Genomic DNA, 27,246 nt, shown 5'->3' with positions numbered 1-27,246 from the left:
TTTGTGGCAGAAACTGTGCTAGGCCTTTTCACATATATAATTTAATCTCCACAGAAACCACCTTAAGTAGATTATTATACAAATTTTACAAAAGTGGAAATGAGACTCAGAGAGGTTCTGTAATTTGCCTAGGTCACATAATATGTAAGTGGTACAATCCTAATTTGAACCTGCATCTTTCTGACCCCAAAAACCCACATGGGAACGTCCAATAGGCTATTAGAAAATACAGATCCAGAGTTTAAAAGAGAGGTCTGCACTAGAGATAAAGATTTGAAAACATCAGGCCAGAAGGAATACTGAAATCACAGATGTTAATGGGATAATCTAGAATCTAGAGAAAGTATACAGTGAGAGGTGGGGTGAGAGTGGAGCCCGTTGTTTAAAAAGAACAGACACAAGAAAATGAGTCTGATAAGGAATGATCCAAAAAAAGTAGGGGAAGGGGGGCACCTGGGTGGCTCAGTTGGTTGAGCATCCGACTCTTGATTTCGGCTCAGGTCATGATCTCACAGTCTGTGGGTTCGGCCCTGCATTGGGCACCATGCTGGCAGCATGGAGCCTGCTTGGGATTCTCTCTCTCTTCCTTTCTCTCTGCCTCTCCCCTGCTCATGCTCTCTCTCTCTCTCAAAATAAAATAAACATTTCAAAATTAGCCTGAAGCCAAAGGAAGAGAGTATCAAGGAAAGAGTATATATAGTATAGTATAAAAAGGTCTAGTAGGTAAGCCTAAGTATCACTTCCTCTGAGAAGCATGAGGCTGAGACAAATGATTTTCTTTGCTATGACAGCTACATCCCTTCATGCGCATTTCTTTTTCTTTCTTTCTTTCTTTTCTTTTCTTTTTTTTTTTTTTAAAGTAGGCTTCACAGACAGTGCAGGCCCAATGCGGGGGCTTGAACTCATGACCCTCAGATCAAGACCTGAGCTGAGATCAAGACTCTTAAGATCAAGAGTCAGATACTTAACCAAGACTGAGCCACCCAGGCGTCCCCCTTCACATGCATTTCTATGACAGCAGTCATCCCATTGTGTCATTATGTGTGTCTGTTATTCCAGGCTGAGGTGCAGTCATACCATGGAAAGGGTTCAGTCATGTAACTACATACTGGGTCTAGATCAGAGCCTACTTACTATAGCAAATACTTAAAAACTTACTGAATCAATGAGCCCAAGGTTACTTAAACCTAGGAGGTAGTATTAAACAGGACAGAAAGTGGAGTCCCTGCCTTAGGTTCAGAAGAAAAGACTCTGGCTAACAGTCCAAATTCCTGGATGTGAGGCTCTGCTCTAGCTAACTTCTTAGCCTTCCTGAAAGTCACTTATCTGACAGAACCTTTTCTGCTTAGCTGGATTCCTGGTTCTGATCTTCATGGCCGGGATTGCCCTATTTTACCTGCAGTTTTAAATGCTAGACATTCCAAAGTAATACTTGATGCTGAATGGTTGGGCAAGGGAGAAGATTCTCTAACAGGAAACAAGTCATTATAAAATAATAGTATTAGTGGTAACTGTGACAGTAATTACTTTCATTGGCCTTACTAATTCTACCAGAATGCTACTGTCCTTTTTTCCACATATGCATATACACTTATATGTAATACATATTTCATAATGGAACCCAGATTTATTGAACTCTAATGATTTTTACTATGAATAATACTATGTATAGTTCTATTTTAAATTATTTATATTGAGGCGCCTGGGTGGCTCACTCAGTTAAGTCTCCAACTTCGGCTCAGGTCATGATCTCACAGTTTGTGAGTTCAAGCCCTGCATCGGGCTCTGTGCTGACAGCTCAGAGCCTGGAGGCTGCTTTGGATTCTGTGTCTCCCTCTCTCTCTGCCCTTCCCCCACTACACTCTCTGTCTCTCTCTTTCTCTCTCTCAGAAATAAACATTAAATTAAAAAAATTATTTATATTTAACTGTACAGTACCTATTGTGTTTTAGAGCTTCTAAGTTTTTTCCTTATAGAAGTTGGATTGATCCTCACCCTCTATACACACACCTTTCTCTGTTTTACTAAACTTTAAAGTCAACGTTACTTTAAACTTTACTGTATTTGAGGCCAGATAATCAGTATTTTTCTAAAAATGTGAATATTCTATGTGCTAGAAAAATCCTAATGATTAAGCAAAGACTTCTTCAATGGAGCACAGCATTTAAAACTGTGTGAAACAGCGTCCTGGGAATTAGAGGCTTACCTCATTTTATGCAAAAGATTTATTTCTGAAAAGTCAAGAGCACTTCAAAACAGATTTTAAATGCAACAGGGAATTAAGGCACTTGTTGATAAATCCCTTTGAGCAGTATCTTTTTACACTTGATCGTAGCCAAAAGGCTGGGAAGTGACAGTAGTATCTTTTTATAGGGTAACTAAGTATCCTTGTCAGTTTGGTAAGGCAAAACGGTGCAGTACTATAATTCTCAACCTTTAAATATTCATATCCCCTTCAGATAAACATAAAGATTGCATGCCCTTTAAACATTTTTATAAAAAACTTTTCACACATATACACAAATAGAAAAAATGCACTCCCATGTACTCATCGTTCAGGTTCAACAACTACAATGATTCTGCTGTTTGATTCACAAATTTATTCCTTTTTTCTTACTGAAATAATTTAAAGGAATTCCAGATATTATGCCATTACCCCTACATATCTCAATAAGAAACTCTAAAAAACATGGGAATGTACTTCTATAATCACCACAGCAAAGTTTCCTCATTGTTTTAAAACTGCATTTTTACAGTCGATCTGTAGGAATGGGATCCAAACAAGATTACGTGTTACATTTGATTGTTAGATCTCTCGAGTAATTTTCCACCTAGAGCCGATCTCATCTTTTTAAGAGACACTGACTTGTAACAGAGTTAGTTGTTCAGAATATCCCACAGTTTAGATTTGCCAATTTCCTTTCTCTTGATGTCATTCACATCATTATCACATGTATTTTTTAATTAGGTTTTATTAGAATTGGGTTCAACATTTTTTGGTAAGAATGCTTCCTAAGTAGCACTCTGTGCTTCCTCCTGAAAAGGCATCTTGAAAAGCAGATGGTCTTCGAGAGGACTGGAATGGATGTGTGACAAGGGAAGGGTGGACATTACAGGTATGAAAACAGGAGCAAAGGCACAGGTGGCAATAGGTAAGTTAAGTGATGTGTTCAAGGGAAGAAACTACACCCGCTAGAGGCAGGTTTCAATACTGTCATGGCACTGTGTACACACACCACAGTCCCATGGCACTCGGCCCTGCTGAATCAGCATTTCTAAGGATGTAGGCTCAGATATCTTTATTTTCTCAAAGTTCCTCAGGAAATTTGGATGCTTTGCCAGGCCTGAAATCCACTGGCCTGGAGGACAGTGCGCATATAAGGAGCTTGTTCTTAGTATGTCAAGCTTGTTCCTGTTTCAGGGATTTCGGGCATGACATACAACCAATTCTTTCCACTGAAGTCTCAGTTTAACTACTCCCTCCTCAGTAAGGTCCTACTTGATTACTCCGTTCAAAGTCCCCAACCTGCTTTATTTCTTAGCACCTGTCTGATATTGTTTTACTTGTTTGTTTCTGGTATGTTTCTCTCACTATAATGTTCCCAAAGAGTGCGGACCTTGTCTGTCTTGTTTACTGTGGTAATTCCAGTGGTTAGGAGGGGCTTGGGCATATAAAAGATGCACGCTAAATATTCACAGAATGGATGGATAAATTCGGCAGAACTAGGGATTTTTTTTTTTTTGTTTTGGAACACTCATATGTAATATAGATGGGAAACAATAAAACTATCTTTTAAAGCTTGTCTTCACTGAGATTGGGAGAGTAAATACCTTCTTTGAGAATTTCTCTATGACAGTTTGGATATTTTGCTTTATGATAGGCTCAGTCACCTTGCTGTTTAAATGGAAAAATTTGGGACAGCATTTCATAGAAGATAACTACAACTCTGAACATCTATCTAATCAGTTCAATAATAATTTCCAAATGTACTTAATGGACTATTAAATCAGTAATTAGAAATCAAATTTTGCTACGCTGCAAAAGATGTCAAAATTATGTATGCTCAGACTAAGATATTTTAAAATTAAAATTTTATTTAATTAGCATCCCTCAGAGACATATTTTAAAATTAGAACTTTATTTAATTAGTATTCCCATAATCTATATTAAAATTTATTTGTACCTTGCTGACTTATAAAAACTATAGGCAGGGGAGGGTAAATATACAGAAATAGCTCATGGAGGTTAACAGAATTCAAAGACATAAACCAACCAAAAAAAAAAAAAAAAAAAAAAAAAACACCAACCAAACAAAAACAAACAAAAAAAGGAGGCCCAGCAGAAAAAATGATTTAGGGTTTAAGGAGTAGCAAAAAAATATGAATAAAGTGAAAAAAACTTTTATGTAAGTTATTTTGTGGGGTGTTTGAAAACATTCCTTCCTTTCACCCACACTTTTGTGAGTTAAAGTTAATGGATTTCTATTGCATTCCTGTTGTCACTATTGCCAAATGCTTTCCTATGGATGAGGCAGATACCTGGTTATTTAAGGAGCAGGATAAATGGGCCAAGACAGCTTTCCCTATCCCCAATTCACCAGGGAACATTTGAGAATTCCACCTGACATGAGGACAGCACTGTGCTCTTAAACAATCTGCAGTTTGATCCGATTGTTCCCCAGTGGGGGAGGTAGGCCACAGCTCACTCAAGAGTCATTGATTGGATTAACAGCCTAATTCCCAACAGATGAATAGAATACTGATGTCTTGTCAGCCCAGATCACAAAAGGAAAACACAATCTGCTTCTACAGCTCAGAGATTTAACCCTCTACTTGCCCTGAAGCTACAATCTCTGTTTTTAGTATTGTAATTTCTTCAGAACTATTTGCCTATAAACATTATCAAATGGTGGTTTTATCACCAACCACATATTTTCATCCTTTTTTAGGGTAGTTTTAGAAAATATTTAAAAACACGGAAAGATTTTTACCTCCGTTTCACTGCCCACATTAGTACTGCTACCTGAATTCTTTCTTGGGTTTCCTAAGGAAATGATAAATAAACTGCTTTCTTTGGGGACTTCATAAAATAGGACACAGCGTATGGGAAAAAAAGTAACGAAATCCAAACATTCAAAGATAAAACTATTTTGAGCTATTCTCCTGGAACAAGCAACTGATTTTATTTAGGGGAATGAATGATTGCATTAAGAGGAATAGATGTTAGCTTTTTCGTTTATTCTCCTACTCAAACTACCTCCCAGCCCTACTGTAATTTAATAATTTTTGTGTATGGCTCTACAATAAAGAATCAAGTAAAAAATCTTATTTCTGATACAGGTTTATTAAAAATAAGAACAAATGTCTCCACTCAAGTCACCTATTAGAACTGTATAACAGTCAGTTGAGAACAAAAACAATGATGGTAGTGGCTATCTGTTTACTGTACTAAGCAATTTACAGGTGTTCTCTTATTTAATTCACCCAACAACCTTAGGAAGAATCTCATTTCACAACTGAAGAAACTGAAGCTTAGTTAGGTTAAGTAACTTTGAGGTCACATGATTTGTTAGTGGCAGAGCCAGAACTTAAATGAAGTCTCTGGCTCCAAAGCTTACTGCTCTTCAACACTACTGGGACTTTATGGGTCTGTCTGTATTTATACAGAGGCTTTTCAGTATTCTGAGGTGTTATAATTAAGATTCAGCAATCTCTTAGAATATGTTATTATTCTTTTTGTAAAACATCTATATGTGTACAAATGTCCTCTATTGGCTTTTCTTTTTCTTTAGAACATTTTTTTCAAGGATTTCATGATAGCCACCTAAAATTAGCCACGTCAAAACAGAAATCTTTTTTGCCCGTGACTCTGGAATAATATTCAACTTCTATCCTTTCTATCTTTCATATTGTCTTCATCAAGTAAGGTTGACTGAATTCTCCTCTGCACTGTATCTCTGATTCTTTCTTTTTCCACAGTAATGGATCCTATCCAGGTCCTAACCTCCTAACTCACTAATTCCTACAAGAGCCTCCCTAATAATTTACCTGGTCTCCCAGATAATTTATCCCACTTGCAAGCATTGTCCTAAGCATGCTATTCTTCTATTTAAAACTTTGAAGCATATTCTAATTGTCTTCAAGTCAGATAAGAATTTCTAACTAAGGATTTCTCTAGCTCTGAACAGAATATGGCATGTTGTCGTGGCTTTAAAAATTAACATTGTATATGTAGGAAGTTTAGATCAGTGCAAATATGAGAACATATTATGTAATGAATATCAATTATTTATATTATTAGTACTATAATATTACACTAAATTATAATCTAATTCTTTATGGTAATACATATTTCCATAATAGCCATTATGTTAAAGGCTACTTTTAAAAAATAAAAAGTACAGGGAAGAGAATATATTTTTTGGAAAGAGAGCAGGAAAAAGCTCAATTAATACCAATTAAAAATACAGCCACACAATATGATGGTGTAAAAGATCTTTATACTACCTAACGTCTCACAGAGCTTTCTTAATTCAGACAGGTTTTTCTTTCAAGAAAACAAAAATTTACACTTGTATATTATTTACAGAACACTGTCATATAGACCAACTTATTTGAAACTAACATCATGAAGTAAGTAGGACAGACAATACATTTTATAAATAAGGAAGTTAAAGTTCAACAGGGTTAAATGACTTGCCCAAAGTAGTATGGTAAGTCAAACAGCGGAATTAGGAATTAAATTTATGTCCTCTACACAAATGGAATAAATTAAGAAATGGCAAGCTTTGGAATTTTAGTGTTTAATTCCCACTTTTAGATCACAAGTAACAATTATCACTGAAGGTGAATAATAAAACATTAGCTACTAATATTTTGGCCAACCAAGATCCCTCCTCCATCTCTAAATACGTTGTCAACGTTCACTCAGTTAATCATGAAGAAATACAACTGAGAAAGGACAGTCTCAATAACTAAAAATAACTTTATACTAAAATAAAACAATCTATCATAAGTGTTAGAAGGTGCAAATAGCATGAACACATTCTGAATCAAGGGAGGTACTATTAGAAGTTTCATAGAAGCTGGGAGACCTTCAGGAGGATGATCCCCAAAGAATTCCTCTCCCCAGTATCTGGAGGAAGGGGCAATAAGAGTGTATGAGGAAGCAGAACTGCTTCTCTGCATGTCAAACACACATGAGCATTTCCATGGTGGCCAGAGACATGATGCTCTACTGCCACGGGGAATAGCTCATAAGCTCCTGTGATTTTTGTTCCTTCACACTGTGTGAATCTTGAGTTCAGAGGAAATTTCTGTAGCCCTCAGTAACAAAAGCTAGGGAGGCAGAAGTTTTTGCTCTGGATGCCCTGGTTAGGTATAATGTTAGCCGACAATGCCAGAAACCATGGCAGGCCCGTCTACTAACCCATCTTTCAAAAATAATATCCTGAAAGGTCTCCTGTTTTTAATAATACACAGAGGCTTTCATATTTTACACATCTACAGCTTTAGATTCCTATCATGTAATACAAAACATTTTAGTAGATATTCTGAAATAAGCCATAGTTCTTTCAAAAAACAGTCATGTTAATATCAAGCAGAAACCAAAAACCAACTAAAAAAACAAGAACAAAATCCAAACAACTCCCAATTTTGATAACAAGAAAAGTCGTATCAATGGTGTATCCTTTGTGGTAACAGAGATAAACTTGTCTGACTGTGGAAACCAGGTTAAAGACAAGGGCTTGGACAGTTGTGCCCTGAAACAAGCAGACTGCAGGTCTTATAAATACATACAGAAATAATTAAAATATAAGGGGTTTAGAGAGATTAATCTCCTTTAAATAATCTCAGCCACAAAGCCTGTAAAGACACTGCTGGCACCGGGCCCATGTGAGACCAGCTGTCGGATATCAGAGCGGCAGAGAGATTAACTGCTACCACTTCTGCACTGACCTCCTCTATGCAGTCTTCTCTGGACTCCATCGTCAAGTACTCCCTCTACCACTGGGAAAGGTTAGCAGAACAGGACCTGCTACAGTGTGGAGCATTATCACTTGACTTGATTACCTATCCTTAGCTGAGGGAAAAAACCAAATCAAAATAAGAAAGTTGGTCCTGGAAGGGAATCAAAAAATGTAGGGCTCAGAAGACTCTAGGGAAATGCAGGAGGTCTCTGGAAAAGTGCTGATTACCTGATTCCATTCATTTAACCCGTGGCAATTTCTAAGTCACCTTTAATTATTTTCAAGCTGAGTTTTAAGTAATGCAGATAGCACCCTTACTCCCAAAGGAAGCACAAAGCAACTGATAACTCTTTAAAAACAGTAACATTTATTTTGTGTCAAAGCTAGCCACAAATCCAACAAATATTTTTAAAATGTGATAGAGCCAATGAATAAAACAAGAACATTTATAATAAGCAGCATTATTTCAGTCAGATAGATTTTTTTGCCCCCCCCCTCCAATCTGTATTATATATTTCCATGACTTTAAAAGGAAACCATTAAAAACCAAACAACTGCTCTGAAGATGACACGTAATCAATGTATGTAGAAGTCCTTTTAAAAATATAAGGTGTTATACAAATGTAAGATATATAAATATATTATCTTATGAAAAGGATTTCAGATGGAATTTACTTGGACTGACAGAAGAAAACAGAATGGTGAAGACTGACTACAACACAGTCAGACATTATGTGAACAGATACACATATTACTTTTTATCAGATGTATTCTTCCACTAGAATAAAATGAGACTGGCTTCTGGACCACCTTCTTTAAATAGGGTTTATCTGAGGTTCCTAAGCCTCTTTTATTCTAATTTTGCTTCTCTGATTTTTGGATGTCAACAAATCTCTGCAATAATTTCTTCTTGTCAAAAAGGTGATTTTTTTTGGTCTCCTAGTTATCTCACAGGTGATCTGAAGGACAAGTGAACTGACCATATCTAACTCTGATTCTAAAGTACAAGTAGGCTATTGCATCAATTTTAAGTATTTCAAAGAAATGTCTGCTGATATGCTAGAATGAGATATTCTGGATAACATAATTTATCATATTTCTTATATAAATATTACCAATTTTCAAAGAACCAGAATATCAGATATAATTTACTTTTTTTTTTTTTTAAATGAGTAGGAAGGTGTTTTGGGTTTTTACACGGTTAAAACGCAGAAGTTTTTTGTTAGAAAGAAATTTTTAAATATCAAGACACAATAAAAGACAGCTTCATTCTGCTATTAAAAAACTTACGTTTTTAAATAAATGTCATTAAAAACTTATTTTCAGTTTCTGTTCTTTTACATAACACACAGGCGCCCACAATGTTCTCTTCTGCATGTCTCTAAAATGAAAGCTCTGTCTCTATGTTTCCCCCCCTAAAGAATGGGTTTTAAAGACTGCAATGAGGAGGCCAAATGTCAAATACGTGCCTGTCTACCCAAGATTATACTGATATCCATCAACACACTTTTCACACATCAGAGTGCTCTCAGATGGTAATGACTTTCAGACCAAATGATTTGATTCAAGTTCTGAACCACTGATCCAGAGGTGTGCATCTCTTGTCACAGGTCTCCTAGGCCAGTGGTTCTCCAAGTGTGGGCTCCAGGTCAGTAGTATTAGTTTCATGCAAATTTTAGGCTCCACACCAGACCTACTAAACCAGAAACTCTGTGGAGGGTTAGTGATTAATGATTCTAATGTTAGCCAACATTTGAGGGCCACTGCCCTCAATGTGCTAGTATATATATATATATTCTCTGTAAATGAGCACCCTCTTTTGGACAAACAGAGGTTAAATATCAACCATAGTGGAATAATTACATGTATTAAAAAGTTTATTAAAATGTTATTTTAAATGATTTATCTTTTCCTTAATTTTTAAATTTAAACATACTTGACAGAATTTCTTTTCATCTTCCAGTGAAAGGCTGTCCATCAGAGGTACCATTATAGTCTGGTGCACTGTTTTTATAGTTCTATAACATAAACTGACATTTATTGGAGCTTCACATAAGATTTTTCCATCAACGGATGCGTTGGAAGAGCAATAACCAAGTATATGCTGTGGTGGGCAGATACCTACACATCAGGACACTTTTCAAAGCCATCAGGCAAAGGGGGTCAGTTGAATTTTTTTTTTTTTACTGCACAGGCTAATGCTTTAAGAGTGTCTTGATGGAATCAAGGAAATTGGATTGTCCCCCCATTTGCTGGGCTAAAACAAGCCTTTTTTATTTATCCCATTAGAGGAACACAAGAGAAACCTTTTAAATGTCACTAAAAATTTCCCTGCATTGCAAAACCTAGTCAAAAGGGTTTTAATTTTCTCTGAGAACTTTTAAGTAACGCAGTATGTCAAGGCTTAATAAATTGTAGTAGGTGGGCATAGTTTTTGTTACAGGCAACTTTGTTTTTTTTTAAAAAAGGTGCTTAGACATACTTAGGCTTCTCTATATAGAGAGGTTGGGGCACCACCTCAAATAGCACAGAACTCAACTTCAGCCCAAACAGCAAACAAATGAATCGTAATGGAATCTGTAAAATATTTGAAACAAATTAAGGACATTAAAAAAAAAGAAAATACTTTGAAATGTATTGGAAATGATGGTAATCTTTTTATAAGTGATATTTTTATGTTGAGCTTCTTGAAAAATTTCTTCAAGAATATGGCCTTGAACAAAGGCAACTCCAAAGGACAGTGCAAAGATTAGGCATTCAACAATCTTCCAGTAGAAAGAGAGACTACACAGCAACGAGAAACACTGTGTATTTGCAACCTGTAATGGGTTAAAACCCCACCTTTACATCTTTCAAAATACTACAGAAATATCAACTAATTAAAAAAAGTAGATATATATGTTGTGTTGGTTGTATATATCTCAAGAAACATAGTAATAAAGTAGTCTATACTTAGCTTCTATGATCACAGATTTTGGTGTATTTTTTGAATGGATCTAACCATTATACACTGTGAGGGGTGTTCTGGTTATGTTCCCCTCTTCAATCAAATATTAAAAGTACTTACAAGCAGAAAACAAAATGTTACAGAGGGAATACCAGAACAGAGGACTTAAAAAAAAAAAATGACTACCTATAAATGAGTATAGCTCCTTTCCTGAATCATCACCTTAATAGAAATATTTTTAACCACATCTAAATGGTTAAATAGAGGACCTTACTCTAAAGAGAGAGAGGGAGAGAGAAGGTAAGAAACTATGCCAAAGACAAAATGCCTAGTACTTCAAAATGTAATAATTAGTAATTAAATTATGTCAACTACTCCTCTTTTATTACCTGCTTCTAAAAAATACTACCTGCCAGATGATGTGGGGCTCAACAACACGATAGTTCAGTAAGGGAGTCCTGCAGGATGCTGGTGCCACTTTAACTGCTGCTGTTTTAAGTCTCCCCTGTGACCACAGCTGTTCCAGAGGGAGGCTTAGTGAAGTGCCAGCTGACAAAAGAAGAATGTCAAGCAGGCTGGGAAAAAGACAGGCTATACTCTTGTCATGTACAATCAGTTATCCCTATATGTTCAATTAATACGCTTTAATTATTAATGTCTCATTTTATGGAAATTTCAGCTTTATTACTTAAGTTCCTAACAAGTTAATGCATTTCAGTATTAGTCATTCTCTCCTTTACACATAGAGGAAGGTAGTTTTCCTTTTTTAGCTGTTAGTACTAACAACTCAGGAGCTCTCGATGAAATTGTAAGTTGATAGGCCTGGAAAGTTGAGTTGGTGAAAGTCTTCCAAATCTGTTAACACTGATAAAACACCAATTATAAAAAGACTAATAAGCAACCAAAGGGAAAAGAAACTAACCAGAGGGTAATGAAATATATTCAGAGTCTATACTGAATTTTTCATCATCAAAAGGCCTTACTATTGGCTTAATTTTACTGCTGCTTTCACAGGAAAACCTATGCTAATCCCAAAACCTGACATTCAAGTGAACAGAAATACTGAGAAAACTTAGCATTCTCTTTGCTGGAATGTAGAGATTCTTATTCTGGATTTTCAGATTCATAGGATATCTGTGAAAGGGCTTCAGCAAGTGTATGAACCTATTAAAATTGTTTGCAAAAACTGTACATGTGTGTCCTTTCTCTCTGGTGTCCACAACTTTCCTAAAACTCTTCCTAAGAAGGTTAAAGAGCACTGTTGTGGGGTAGTAGTACAGATTAAACATGAATTGGTAATTGCTAAAACTGGGTGATGAGTACATGGAAATTCGTTATACCAGCTTCTCTAATTTTGCATGTGGTTTAAGTTTTTATAATTAAGAGATTATTTTTTTAAACCGCCATTTTCAAAATGGAATTTCATCTATCAATCTAAGTGAACTGCTAATGTAAGTGATAATTCTATCTTGAAGGTGAGGGAATCGGACTCATAGAAAACATACATGTAAAAACACGTAAGTATGGAAATCTTTCACGACAAAACTTTCAATGATGCAAGTTACTACTTTTACTATTCCTTATTCTCTTTCTCAAATATACCAAAATTTGATACAAAATCAGGAAAACAGAAGAAAGAAAAGGTAACTGGCAAAGCAAAGACCACAAAGACAAAGAAGGTGGAGGTTTGATGCTTGAAGGGGAGGGGGAAAACTGAAAGGAATAAAGTGGTGGGTCTAATCAAATCACTGTAAAAAGCTGCAGCTCTCAGAGTTAACCTTGCCAATCAGAGTAAGCAGGAGCAGGAGCATGTTTGTGCACATTAAACTTTGCGTGTGTCCTTGAACCTATGGTGCACTTCCTCCTCTCAAGCAGCCTGGGAAGGCTTCATAATGCTTACGAGAGAACCTTGAATTCCATTAGAAAGCTCCACAGGAAGGAGAAACCCTCAAGTGGCAGCTTGAACCACATAGACAGCTCATACCCTTTACCGATATTAGAAGTGAGCTCATGGGATTAAGTCTGCAAGTCCTGGAAAATTAAAAAGTATGAACACACTGATAAATGCCATTACACCAACAAGAATACAAGATACCTTTAAATCTTCTCGCCTTTCCTTTCCTTTCCTTTTTTTTTTTTTTTTTTTAAGAAATGGCAAGTACTTAAAGCAATGATACAATAAAGACTGGTTACTAAGTCTACAATTTAACTCATCTGGCTAAAATCTGACTAATAGTTTAATAATATTTACATGTGTATATTGCTTTGCTATAAAATCACTCACTCATTTGAGGGCCTAGCATATTTTACCACAAACTACACTTTTAAATAAAAGGAAGTAGGAAGGTAGGTGCCTTGTCTTTCATGTCCTATCTATTAAGTGATTATAGTTCTACTTTGTTTTGTACTAGTAAGAAGATACATTATATCATGTACAGTTTTAGTATTACATGTAGGCAGACTTAGATTCAATATGAACGAGAAATTTCCAATTAGAGCTTTCGAAAATTGAATAGTCTACTATGTGAAATAAACAGAAATGTTCTAACAGAGGCCACCTGGCTTACCCTTTTGGAAATTTAGTAGAGAGAATTCCTGCATTAGGTGAGAAGTTGAACCAGATGGTTTTTTAAAATGTTTATTTATTTAGAGGGAGAGAGTGAGTGTGTGTACACCCCCACAAGTGGGGAGGGGCAGAGAGAGACAGGGAGAGTGAGAATCCCAAGCAACTCTGTATTGTCAGCATGAAGCCCAATGATGGGGCTTGAACTCAAGGAACCTGTGAGATCATGACCTGAGCTGAAATCAAGAGTCAGAAGCTTAACTTACTAAGCCACCCAGAAGCCCCGAACCAGATGATTTTTAAATTCCTTTTTACCCTTAAGATTTCACAATTGGTGAAACTGTGTGCCTGGATGGCTCAGTCGGCTAAGTGTCCGACTTTGGGTCAAGGTGATGATCTCACAGTGTCTGAGAAGCTGAGCCTGAGCCTGCTTTGAATCCTCTGTACCCCCTCTCTGTCCCTTCCCCACCCTGTGCACGGGTGTCCTCTCCTACTTTCAAAACTAAATAAACATTAAAAAAAAAGATTTCACAATTAGGCTTTGAATTCAGGGTCACACAGTCAATGGCAGAATAGAAACTAGAATGTAGGTAACTTGATTCCAAAGTTAAGGTCTTTTCTAAACACAACGTTATAAACCCCTCAAATGTCTTCAGGCAGTTAATACAGGGCTGAGGTTAACTGGGTCAGGGAAGCAACAGTGGGGGGATGAGGAACTGGAGAGCTCAAGCCTGTCAACAGAGGGCAGTGCTACTCAGCTCTTGCTGATTGCTGCCATATGGGAATGTGCCCAGGACTGTCTTATTTTTAGATTTTCAAGAGAATCCTAAACCCTGTGCTTTTATGTACAAACTGTGGGTAAACTAAAGGTGCTAAACAAAAACTGATCTTTGGGCTGCGTATGACCTGTGCCAGTGTGTGACCATGAGATTTTCCTCAAAAACCCCACATCCAAATTACTGATTTTTAAAAATCCTTCTCTCGATTCTTCAGATTTGTCAACAGTCTTCGTGAAATACAAAAATCTAAAATTTATGCTTTATATCAATTATACAGTCTGCTATGCATATAATAGTAATTTGTTCTATCATAGATTATATTCCTGTTACAGCATTAAATTGGCTTTTCCAAGATCAACACTACAGTGCAATCTCAGTGTTCACCTATGGTCCATAATCCATGTCAAATTTTCTACAGATGATATTTGTGTATAACCAATCTTTCTACGTGTATATGTGGATATGGCCCATAAATATTCTTTTTTTTTAAGTTCTCTTTATTTAAGTAATCTCTATGCTCAGGGTGGGGCTTGAACTCACAACTTCAAGATCATGAGTCATATGCTCTTCTGACTGAGCCAGCCAGGCGCCCTGTCCCAAAAATATTCTAAAAACACTTATTTTATAGACAAATCACTTCTTTGAAGAGACATTTTTTTCCTTGAATTATCTTATTCCCATCTTTCAGGCATTATTTAACCAGTCTATGAGAATATCATCAAAAAAAGCAAGCTTGACCATTTCTAGACCTTATTCTGTCAACTCATTTGGGAGTCTTTTGTTACTTTGTGTGAATTCCTTCATATTTAATTTGTCTTCTTAAAATTTTTTTAAATTTTTATTTATTTTTGAGAGAGTGAGAGAGAGACAGAGTGCGATAGTGGGGAGGGGGGCGGGCAGAGAGAGAGGGAGACACAGAATCTGAAGCAGGCTCCAGGCTCTGGGCTGTCAGCACAGAACCCAATGTGGGGCTCAAACCCACGAGCCGTGAGATCATGACCTGAGCCGAAGTCAGACACTTAACCGACTGAGCCACCTAGGCGCCCCTAATTTGCCTTCTTAATGTGACATTTAGAAGAACATTTTAGACTCAGCAACACCAAGCACAGCCAAGTAAATTTTGTAACATACACACATTTAAGTAATACATCTCAGAAATCATCAATGAGCCACCATTCAACATTCAAACAAGTTAGTTCTTTAAAGCAGATGACTCACCCATTTCTTGAGTTCAATGAGGAAGAACTGCTTGACTTTTTAAAAAGTTACACAATTACAGAAGTAACCCGGTTCTGAGGGCACAATAAACTTTGAAGTGTACAAAATGTTATGATTCAGCTGTAGATAGCTAAGATGTTCAGAAATCTTTACCGTGAAGAAGGTAGACTGCCTGGGGATAAAGGCCAATTCTTTTGTTTTCAAGTTTAGGATAGTATAAGACGTCAACAATTTGTGGTTCACAGCAATAGCAAGAGAGAATGTAGCCAGGGGACCATTAAGAAGGAGCAATTTACTATACCAGGTCATAACACTTTGACAGTGTCCTATAATTCAGTTAGATGTAAAAATAAGATGACACTGGGTGTTCTCTGAACTCAAAGTAATTTGAACTTGATTCACACTGTACTGTGAGTCAGTTGTTCATTCTCAGGTACAAACTTAGCAAAAGAAGTGACTATTCAATATAAAAATGACAGAAAAAAACTTATTAAAGAAAATTGTGAGCTGTGAGAAAAGGAATATAGATTAAAAGTCACACTGAAGGGGCATACCTGGTGAACAAAATAATGTCTACATATAAGAATTTCAGTACAAATAAGGAAATAAATACTAAGGACATGAAGAACTTGTTACTATAATCCTCACAAAATGCATCAGATGGCTGTGGATTCTAAAAGCACAGAATCAGTGTGATAGAGAATGATGACAGCACGATGCAGGAAAATAGCATGGAATCTGCAGTTAAAATATTGAAGTGTGAACTCTGGTTATCTACTTACTAGCCTTGTGTCTTCAAGCAATTCACATAACCTCTTTGAGCTTTAGTTTTCTCAAGTATGAAATGAGGATAGTGTAACACAGGACTCCTGTAGGATAAAATGAGCTAATATATATAAATACATTTTGTAGAATAGAAAATATGATAAAATATTTGACCTTTCAATACTGGTTTTATCATTTTTGCTCACCATTTTCACACTTCTTTTGCAGTGACATCTGTCTTCCTCTGTTGAGCCAGAAAACTCTGCCTACATTTTTTGGAGATGTAGAGTTTCTTTGCACAAGAGGATGAATACGTTTTATTAGTCAACAAATATTTACAAAATGCCTCTAAAGCTCCCAAGATTTAAATAATACTAAAGGCTTGGGACACAGTGATGATTAGACTTGATCTCTACCTTCATACTCCATTATAAGGGACCTCTTTTTTATTTATTTTCATTTATTTATTTTGAGAGAGAGTGGGTAGGTGTGCATGTGTGCATGCGAGCTGGGGAGGGGCAGAGAGAGGAAGAGAGAATCACAAGCAGGTTCTGCACTCTGTGCTGAGCCCAACAAAGGGTTCGATCTCACAACTGTGAGATCATGACCTGAGCCGAAATCAACAGTCCGACACTTAACCAACTGAGCCACCCAGGTGGCCTGGGGACTAATCATGTTTTAAAAAGTATGTTAAAATTAAACATTGCAGTTGTAAAAAATAAAGAACTGCTTGAAAAAGAGAAGTAACAGCTACATGAAACACAACCAGTCAACTGCCAAGATACCTGTCAAGAGCATTAAGCCATTTCAACATGGGTACTGTAGTCTCATAATGCATACCCTTCATTTAAGAATACATCTAATTTGTCTTCAGAATGGTCTTTAGCATCTACTGCTCAAGAATGTCTACCTGATATATGTGTTACAGCATATTTGTTTAGGCCTGCCACACTCAGACAATACAGAATATGCATACTGACCAAATGTGTCAAGAAAAGTCATGAAGTATTCCAATAACCTTGTTAAGATCAGTTTTCCTATTCTAATTTCTTTTTTTCTTTCCATAAATTTCTCGAAGACATTGTTTCTTTGGGGCATTATTATTACTATCCTCAATCTTTACTCCATGTTTATTTCAAACACATATTAAGTGATATGTCAAGTAATGTGTTAGGAGCTGGGAGTAGAAAAATATCAAAATTCTTACTCTCAAGGAGGCTAGTCTTATGAATGGAGATGATTATAATAAAGAATGACAAATCCTATCACAGGTGTAAACAAAGTGTATTATAGGAGTGCAAAAGAGGGGGTCTAAAAGGAGGTTGTGGTTGCAGGAAAAGGAGGGGCTAGGTCAGGGTCTTCCCAAAAGAAGTGATGTTTCAATGAAGAAACTATAGGCTTTGTGTACATGTATGTGCGTACACTCGTGTGTGTGCGTGTTGCGTGTGTGTGTGTGTGCTTCAGACTGGGGGAGTACTCATCTACAAAGGAACAATATTTTTATAATATTTACTGAATGTGTACTGTATGTCAAACATTAGGCAAGAGACTACTTGGAATATTAAAGAAACAGAAAACCTGATTCTTACACTGAAATACCTTACAATCCACTAGTGACACCAAAGCTGAACAATCAAGTAAATACAATTAAGGCAAAAACAGCAGTTAAATAAAATGACTGGAGAATATCCTATATATATAATGGAGTTTACTTGAGAACTGAGGTTCTTCTTTAATCTTCCTTGGTTAAGGAATTTTTCCACCATGCTGTCTTGAACTTAATCAGGGTAGATAGTCTCTCACTACATTTGCCTTCCAAACGACCTATTAAAAAACTACAACTTTAGGAGCGCCTGGGTGGCTCAGTCGGTTAAGCATCCGACTTCAGCCAGGTCACGATCTCGCAGTCCGCGAGTTCGAGCCCTGCGTCGGGCTCTGGGGTGATGGCTCGGAGCCTGGAGCCTGTTTCTGATTCTGTGTCTCCCTCTCTCTCTGCCCCTCCCCCGTTCATGCTCTGTCTCTCTCTGTCTCAAAAATAAATAAAAAACGTTAAAAAAAATTAAAAAAAAAACTACAACTTTGTTTCCCAAATATGCAATCAGTGAGGAGTTGCTAATGGTTTATTATTCTGGTACGGACATGAACTTACAGAAAATATGTGAGTTCCAAAATGAATAAAGGGCAGAAACTATAGAAACACACTGAAAAATGACCTCAGGTTGAACAGCCTTGTTTATTCTATTTAAGAATACATTCTCTGCAAGTCCATGATGTTTTCACTTTCATTTGATAAACTAACTGAAAATTTACCAATCAGGATCATTTGTTAATGGAAATCTTGGATTTGACTCTTGACGTTGGAGCTGTCTGACTTTGGATAATTATGTGGAAAAATTTCTTTTAATAAGAAAAAAAATGACCAAATACGTAGACATAGCTTGCACAGTTATTTAAAAAATAGCAAGTGCTCAGTCCATAGGATTATATCTAAATTTGCATCCCTCCTTTAAACTTGGCACCATATCTAGGAAATCTAAACAGTTGTTAGTGATTCATCACAGCAATCCATTAGTTTTATCTGATTATTTTATCCTAACTCCTACTTAAGATACATAGCACCACAGAACTGGCAGGTGAATATAGGGTTTAGAATTACAAATCCAGTACTACATGGAATTACATGCAGACATTTTAAAAATTTGAGATTCTCATCTTCCCAATATCTGCCATCCCCAACTCTTACTGAGTCATAATTTTTGGAGTTGAGGTTTATTTTTAAAAAGATCTATAGTTGTGGGACGCCTGGATAGCTCAGTCAGTTAAGCATCCAACTCCTGATTTCCACTCAAGGTCATGATCTCACGGTTTGTGAGTTCCAGCCCAGTATCGGGTTGTGCGTTGGCACAGAGCCCGCTTGGGATTCTCTCCCCCTCTCTACCCATCCCCTGCTTGTGCTCTCTCTCTCAAAAATAAATGAACCTTAAAAAAAAAAAAAAGAAAAAAGAAGATCTATAGTTGATTCTAGTGATCCAGGTTTGGGAACTTCTGGAATATACAAAGTGAGCTCGACTACTTCATAAAGCAAGTAATACTGGATAAAATGGTATGGTCATAGAGGTGAGGCTTTAATAGTCAAGCATAAAAGCTGAGAACCAATTCATAGATAAGACACCACTAGATGTTCTTGGTCATAGAATCCTTTAGATATTGAAGTAGCATTTAGATAATGGTGTTTAAGGAAGACTTAATGTACCAATATTATGGAGGATCAAAAAGTCACTTTAATAAGTTGCCACAATAATATACTGATGAATGAGTGATAATTCAGACCAGATGATTGTCAATGGAAATGAAACATATACTATGAAGCTCTCCATACCTTACAAGGCCAACAACTCGAGATCTCAAGATCTCAAGAGTTTACTTTCCCACAGTCAGATGGTAGTTGAGCCTGAGTGGCAATAATGTTATTAAACAATGAGTGGAATGCTGGATGTTTGTACTAATTAAGTAATTATTATTATTATGGATAAACAATAATATAATGAATAAAAGAATAGCCAAGCTTTTGACAACTGAGTAGAAATTAAAAGTATGAAAAGAATGGGACAGAAAGAAACCTGTCCTAGTAACATGCTAGCTTGATGGTTTTATTACACATGGTTCTTACTATTTTTATTATGAAAATACTTGTAGATAGAGAAAAGCAGAGACCCATTATTCATATTTAATAACTGTGAACATTTTGCCATACTTTTTCTTTCTTTTCCTTTTTTGTTGAAGTAGGATAAAGAAATTATGGTTGACATGACATCTTGTCCCTAAATATATCAGTGTGCACCTAAAAACAAGGACAATTCCTATACAACCAAAATACCATTATCACCCTTAAAATGGTTAATACTAACTCCTTAGTTTTAATGAACATGGTCCTCTTAATGTTTATAGTTATATGTAAATCAAGACAACATGGTCTTGTTATGTTCCTTCCCCAAAGCAATCTATACATTCTTTTAAATTATTGATGGAAAAGGTAGCGACTTTGCAAATCCTCTGGATCTTACTGGCAATGTGATAGAAACTCCTAATTCAAAAAAATGTACCATTAATGAATGTTAATTTGATAATCACAAAAAGAATTCACTTGGAGTTTCATACACAGTGCTTCAAGAAGACTTTCAAGAGTTCTTGAGAGTATTACTACTTTCCAAGAGTCATGGGTGTAGACTGAACATCAGCAAGAACCATGGCATGATCAAGACTTTGCCCTTAACAGAACTAAGACCTCTGGCCACTGTCAGATAATCTGTCACTATAAGCTACTTGTATCCAAGCCAGATATTTATTGCTATTGATCTGCCTGGTCCTAGCAAAAGACTTTTGTTCTCCCAGACCGGGACTTTGACCTCAATTAAGTTATGAATTTCAATCCGATAGACTGCTCCACTTACCCTACTGCTCTCCTCGACTGGATTAATTAGAATTAGCTAGGCCGAGAGTCACCCCAAGCTCCTCATGGATCATATTATTTTAATAATAAATAAAAGAATAGCAGCAATGTACAAGAAGTATTTTGAAAGATTGCTCATCTAGGAACATCATTCAAAACCTGCCAATATCAATTTCTCTGATTTTGATTACCTCATTTACTTTTTATTTCTTTTCATTCATTGGAGTCTCCCCTTTTATTTCAGCTTTCTAAACATGTTCTTTGCATTCAAACATCAAAGTACTTGCCATTTTAGCCCTTTGCTGCTATTTTAGGGTTTAATTAGAAAGTAACTCATCAAAGCAATCATTTGCAAGAATATAACTAAAAAACATTTAATAATCTCAGAGCATCAAGAAAAAAACATTCCATCATCCAAGAAAAATACTAGTCTTTAGCTAAATGCACTTTCTCTACAGCTAGTTAATACATTAAAAGCAGACAAATCAGAATGTCACTGAGAAGGCAATATCCAAAGTTGCAAAGAATAAGAATGTGCAAATACATTTATTTTTAATCCATAACCCACTGGAACAGATTATATAATGGCCAATGAGAACTTTAAATCATGTTGATAACAATAATCAGTGGGATCAGTATTTGCTAAATATACTGTTCTAACTTTATGATTTACTCCATAAACATAAAAAATTTATTCTAAAATGTAAAGAATATTATATAAGAATGTTTACATTCTGGGCTATAGTATTTGGTATCTGATACTGAAATTGTAAGATTGTTAGAAAGGATTTATAAGGGAATTATAGAATTTAGAAAGGATTTATAATTCCCTTTATAAGGGAATCCTAAAACTCTATATATTTTCAACTGATGTTTCTGACATAACAAAAACCCTTTTACTTCTTTGATTACTAAAATTTTGAGTTTTGATTAGCTTGAGGGAACATAAAGGAAAGATTTCATCAGAATGTCTAAGAGTCTAGTAGTAATTTCAATATTAAAAGCAATACAAAATTAAAGCACAAACTCTGCCCTTAAAATGCTGAGAATTACATGTATATTTGGAAGGTACAGTCTACAAAAGGATATGTCATAAATTTACAAATCAGCAATTTTTCAAGCCTTTAGTAATGGTAGTGTTCTTATCAAATAGTCTCCTGGGAAAGAAATACGCACACATGAAAGTGACTCCTGCAATGAAAAATGAAACAATTATATTTTTTTAAAATTACAACTATTGGATTTAATCTCCATTCCTCCTCTTCTCTCTCACTACCACATACACACTCATTTGGGTTCTGTAGATCATGTAAAACGCCATTCATTTTCAAGAAGAGTCTTCTATTTTCCCATGGAAAAATTCTAAGCTCAAGTACCAGTAAACATTTCTTCCTCAGCACCCAAAACATACCAGTAATCTAGTAAGAAAAACAAAACTGGTATGAGGACTGGACTCTTTACAATGTGGGGGAGAATCAAGGATTAAAGAAATAATTTGAAGGCTGAGGCTATTTTCATAATGAGCCACTCAGCAGGAAAAGATCAAATGACAAAATGTATTGTGCTTTGGCAAAGGGCTTCTGTTTTCACACCTGACTTTCATTAAGTTGCATATTCTTAAGTGGAATTAGAGCAATTCTCTAGCAAATCATACAGGTGATTTAACACATTAGCCCAGACTTTTCAAATGACCTCTTAATTAGGGTCACAAGGATAATGTGTGAGAGAAAACAGGAAAATTTAACATATTTACACCTTCCCCTACAGTGGAAATATTTGAAATGTAGACAATGACTTATCATATTAATAGTATGAGTTCTTTGTATACAAAGAACTATATATATATATATTTGTAAGTGGGTTTGTATTTGTATACAAATATATACAGTGTATTTGTATACAAATATATATATATATATATATATATATATATATATATTTGTAAGTAGGTTTATAAATGTATGAAAGAATTTAAGAGTTTGAAAAAGTATTTTTTGATAAATTTACAAAAAATATACACACCTATGTCATTTACTAGTATTCTCTATTTGTGCTTAACCATCTAAATTTTTCAGTCTAATTTAAATATTCTAACACTGAATGTCCAGGAATAGTGTTTACATATAAAATAAAAGTAGTAAAAGGGAGAAGGTAAGCCTTGTCCATTTCCTAGGGAGGACTTTTTAAAGGCAGACAAAAAAAAAAAAAAAGATCAATACATGTCTTCTAAAATTAGCAAATGAGATACTTAATGGTATTTAGATATTTGAATATTGAAAGAAAGGAAGGTAAGATAAATCTAAACTATAAACTCCTTCTGTTGGGAGAAAAATTACTGAAACACTGGAAGAATATCTTAAGTGACTATACAGCCTTGTTAAAAACAAGAAATTGCCTTGAAATCTTGTTTTATCCAAGCAGTACGTGTACATTTTATATCCTATTCCACAATTATATATCTATGTTTGTTTACCTAGAAAATGACTTTTAGAGCTACTTCTAAGTTAAATTATTTGTATTCCCCAAATCCTCAAGACAAATGGGTACTCTGGAAAGATGCACCATATTCGTAAGGTTTCTCATATATTCTTACATATACCATGTACTCCACTGTTGCCAGGGACATAGGCCCTCAGTTTGATAAACCATTTAAAAAAAACAATAAAAAACTTAAAAAAAATTGAATGGCATGGAAAAATGTTCATTTTATAATATTAAATGAAAGAGAAGTACAGAAACCACATACATGGCTGGTTTCTGGTTCCAAGTAGGATGGAAGAAGATATAATAAGGTAACTTTCCTAATGTTAGCAACAATGAAAGAACAGGAAAATTGAAAAATTGTGTTTATGAAAGCAAAAAGGACTGAGTGAACTAAATCAGAGAGCTATTCAGAGAACAAGCTCTCAAAAATGAGAGAGAGAGAGAGAGAGAGAGAGAGAGAGAGAATAGGCTCTTTCCTGCTGCTTTCTTACCTGGGAGTATTTGCTGATTCTGTGTAAAGCCTGAGGAATGAGAGTGGCTCAAATAAAATGAGGACACTGGGGAAAATAACATTTTGGAGGTTGTTAGGGGTTAGGTCAACAACTGAAAAATTTCAGAAGTCCCAAACACAAAGTACTATTTTCCCACTGGTTTAATTTCTGAGTTCAGGGGCTATGTGGGAAGCCAGAGTTTCTAAAAGAGCACATAGGAATCTGTTGTTTTGGAATATTTGAGGGAGATAGTCCCGGTTGAGGAACAGGGCCTGCCTCAAACAACAAATCTCAGCCCGAACACATTTACCAAAATTTGGAAGCAGTGTGGGATAGGAAGCTGGAGAACAAAGCTCAAAGCAGAAAGAATCAGACAGAGTCTTAATCGGTCTTTCAAGACAGGGAGGCAGAGACCTTTAGGCTCCCAAGCAAAAGCCCTCAAGAGCCTCCCCCAAGATATGTAGGAAAGCAGAGATATAACTAGAGTTACAACCTAGCCCCAACATTGCTCAATTCTTCACTGGCCTGAAGTGACTAGCCCCTCAATCAATATATCTGACAGATGATAAGGGGTGCCCTTTCTTGGGGCAAATAACACTGACTTCAGTCTCGATTCTCCTTTATGCATAATGTGCAACATACCATTTTAAAATTATGGGATATAGCTCTTCCTCTTCCTTTCTTGAACAGTTCAGCTTTAAAACCATAGGTAAGGTTGAATGAAGTAGGTATCCATGTGAGTGGAAGGGTAGAGAAGAGGGGAGCTGTCATGGTACAGAGCAAGGTATCAGAGCCTAACTAGGATAACAGGGTGTCCACCTGGAGTGGTAGCAGCCTAATGTGAGGTGTCAGGGCTCACACAGGATGAAGAAGACGTCCAGACAGAAAATGGTCTGGGGCGCCTGGGTGGCTCAGTAGGTTGAGCATCTGACTTCGGCTCAGGTCATGATCTCAGAGCTCGTGAGTTTGAGCCCCGCATCGGGCTCTGTGTTGACAGCTCAGAGCTCAGAGCTCAGAGCCTGGAGCCTGCTTCGGATTCTGTGTCTCCCTCTCTATCTGCCCACTCACATTCTGTCTCTGTCTCTCTCAAAAATAAACATTAAAAAAGAAAAGAAAGGAAAGTTAAGGAAAGTTAAGGAAAGGAAAGGAAAGGAAAGTTAAGGAAAGGAAAGGAAAGGAAAGTTAAGGAAAGGAAAGAAAAGAAAAGAAAAGGAAAGCAAAGAAAAGCAAAGCAAAGGAAAGGAAAGGAAAGGAAAGGAAAGGAAAGGAAAGGAAAGGAAAGAAAAGAAAGAAAAGAAAAATGGTCTGGTACAAAGTGTCAGAGTCTATGTAGAGTGAAGACAGCCCTACAAAAGGTTGGCAAGGTACTGGATGCTGAAGCCTAAGCTGACTGAGGAAGGCACTCCCATGAGACAGCAGTCTGGCTCAGAGTGTCAGAGACCAAGAGGAATGAGGACAACATGCTCCAGGAGAGTGGTCTGAGCAAACTGTCAGAAGTTCAGGATGATGAGGGTATCCCTGCAGGAGGGGGGGTGGCAGCAGCAATGAGAGATTGATCAAATAGTAAATATGATAAGATAATGGAGCCAGATTGCTCACTGTCAGAGAAAGAGAGTTACACATAGAAAAACTGAATGAATCTTGTTGTTTTGAACTGGAAGTAGAGATACTGGTGTGAACTTATGGTATATACACACAACATACAAAGAAAAATGAACACAGATATTAATGTGTATATGTATATGTGTATATGCATATATGTCAGAGGATTTGGGAAGAGTGATAGCCCAACAGCAATGAGCACACCTACTCAGATCCTGGTTTTTAAACACCATTCTCTACTAAATTGAATCACAGCTTTCTGCTGTTTCCATGGCTGGGAAAGAGAAGAGTTCAAGATGACCTGGAACTTCCTGCTATGCAAGAAAATATGAAAATTCTCAAAGAATTATGGGAGTATGTCAAAAGGACACAGAAGCCAGACTGAAGTGGCTCCCATTGGCCAAATATGGAATAATTTGAGCATAAATGTAAATAATAATAAACAGTGTATTATAATATAAAATAGGGAACTATGAATCCAAACTGATATAAATAAAAGCATGAATAAATTGAAGTTTTGATGAGGACAAGATATTTATATATCTCCAAGTATCTTTCCTACAAAACAGTAATGAATCACAAAGGGACAAAAGTCATTTCACTGTGAAAATCTTGACAGACATCACTTAACTCCGTGATCAACATAAATATCAGTAATGGGGCAAATTGAAAGTATGAGCTATTAGATAGGTCCCAATGAGAATACAGTATCAGTTCTACAACATCACTGCAACAGATGCGTAATGTAAACATAATCAGGAGAAAACATGAGACAAACTCAAATTGAGAAACAGTCTAAAAAATTATTGGTCTGTAATCTTTAAAGATATCAAAGTCATAAAGGTCAAAGAGAAACTGTGTAACTGTTCCAGACTAAAGGAGATCTTTAGTTTCCTCCTTTAGGCCCTTTTAAACATGATAATCAAATGCAATGTGGGATTCTAAACTGAATCCTTTTATTATAAAAGAAACTCTTGGGCCAACTGGCAAAACCTGAGTGATGTATAAAGATTAGATGGTGGTAATATATTAGTGATAATATCCTCATTGTGATAGTTTATTTGTGGTTATATAATAGAATATCCTCATCTTTATACAGGTGATAGGGCATAATGTTGGCAAAATGCTCTTAAAGTTCAAGGTTTAAGATTCAAACACACTCTTATTGTTTGTATAAATTTGAGATTGTTTCACAATTAAAAAAAATTTAATTGAGACATGTGGACAAGTGGGAAATTGTGATCTATAAACAAAAGAAGAAGGAGCCAAAAGCAGCTGCCTCAAAGATGTCAGTTATTTAAATTAAGAGAAAAAAACTGAAATGATCATTACAAATACATGAAAGAAAATAGAGTAAAAGATGGAAATTTTCAATATAAAAAGGAATTAGGTAAAGTTATTCAAATGATCATTCTAGAACTGAAGAATTGTAACTAAGAACTCAATGCAGTCTTAACAGAAAAGATAAGATTACCAAAGACAAAGATGGGTCAACAAAAATTATCCTAACTGAAGCATTCAGAGAACTAAACAGCAACATAACATAGATGAACAAATAAAAATAAAAACAATAAAAGAGAATATATGACATTTAGAATACATGTCAAGTGGTCTCACATATGAGAAACTATAATTCCAGATGAGAGAAGAGAATGGAGAAGCAATATCTGAAGACATCACCATCACAGCAAAAAAATTTGTGAAATCAAGAGCTATGTCAGAAGGCTCAGTGGACCCCAGAGTTAAACACCACCACCACCACCACCAACTTAGCCACTCTTGGAAAATGATACATACTGTGAAAATCTTAAACATTGTCTGAGCAAAAAGATATCACCTTCAGAGTAAGAACAATAAGATTTACAGCTAACTTCTAAAAAGAAAATATGAGAGCTAGAAGAAAATGGAATGGCAGCTCTAGAGAAAGAAATAGAGGGGCCAGACCTAAAATTCTCTATGAAGCAAAATTAGCTTTTT

The 27,246-nt window shown here is 36.0% G+C and overlaps 1 protein-coding gene across 3 annotated transcripts in view; it reads right to left on the bottom strand.

Moving 5' to 3' along the window:
• The window catches only part of ACBD6 (acyl-CoA binding domain containing 6), a 203,191-nt gene that overhangs the window by 53,075 nt on the left and 122,870 nt on the right, over positions 1–27,246 (bottom strand). Inside the window, exon 7 of one of the 3 annotated variants that reach the window (XM_042975537.1) lies at positions 21,794–21,883. The exons of the other annotated variants lie outside the window; for them this stretch is intronic. Within the exon in view, the coding sequence (XP_042831471.1) occupies positions 21,809–21,883 (75 nt within the window). The 3' untranslated portion in view covers positions 21,794–21,808. Of the gene's footprint in view, positions 1–21,793; positions 21,884–27,246 lie in introns of those variants that run through there. 3 annotated transcript variants of the gene reach the window in all.

This window comes from Panthera tigris, chromosome F3, assembly GCF_018350195.1.
Source record: "Panthera tigris isolate Pti1 chromosome F3, P.tigris_Pti1_mat1.1, whole genome shotgun sequence".
NCBI lineage: Eukaryota > Metazoa > Chordata > Mammalia > Carnivora > Felidae > Panthera > Panthera tigris.
This window is presented reverse-complemented; position numbering and strand designations above follow the sequence as displayed.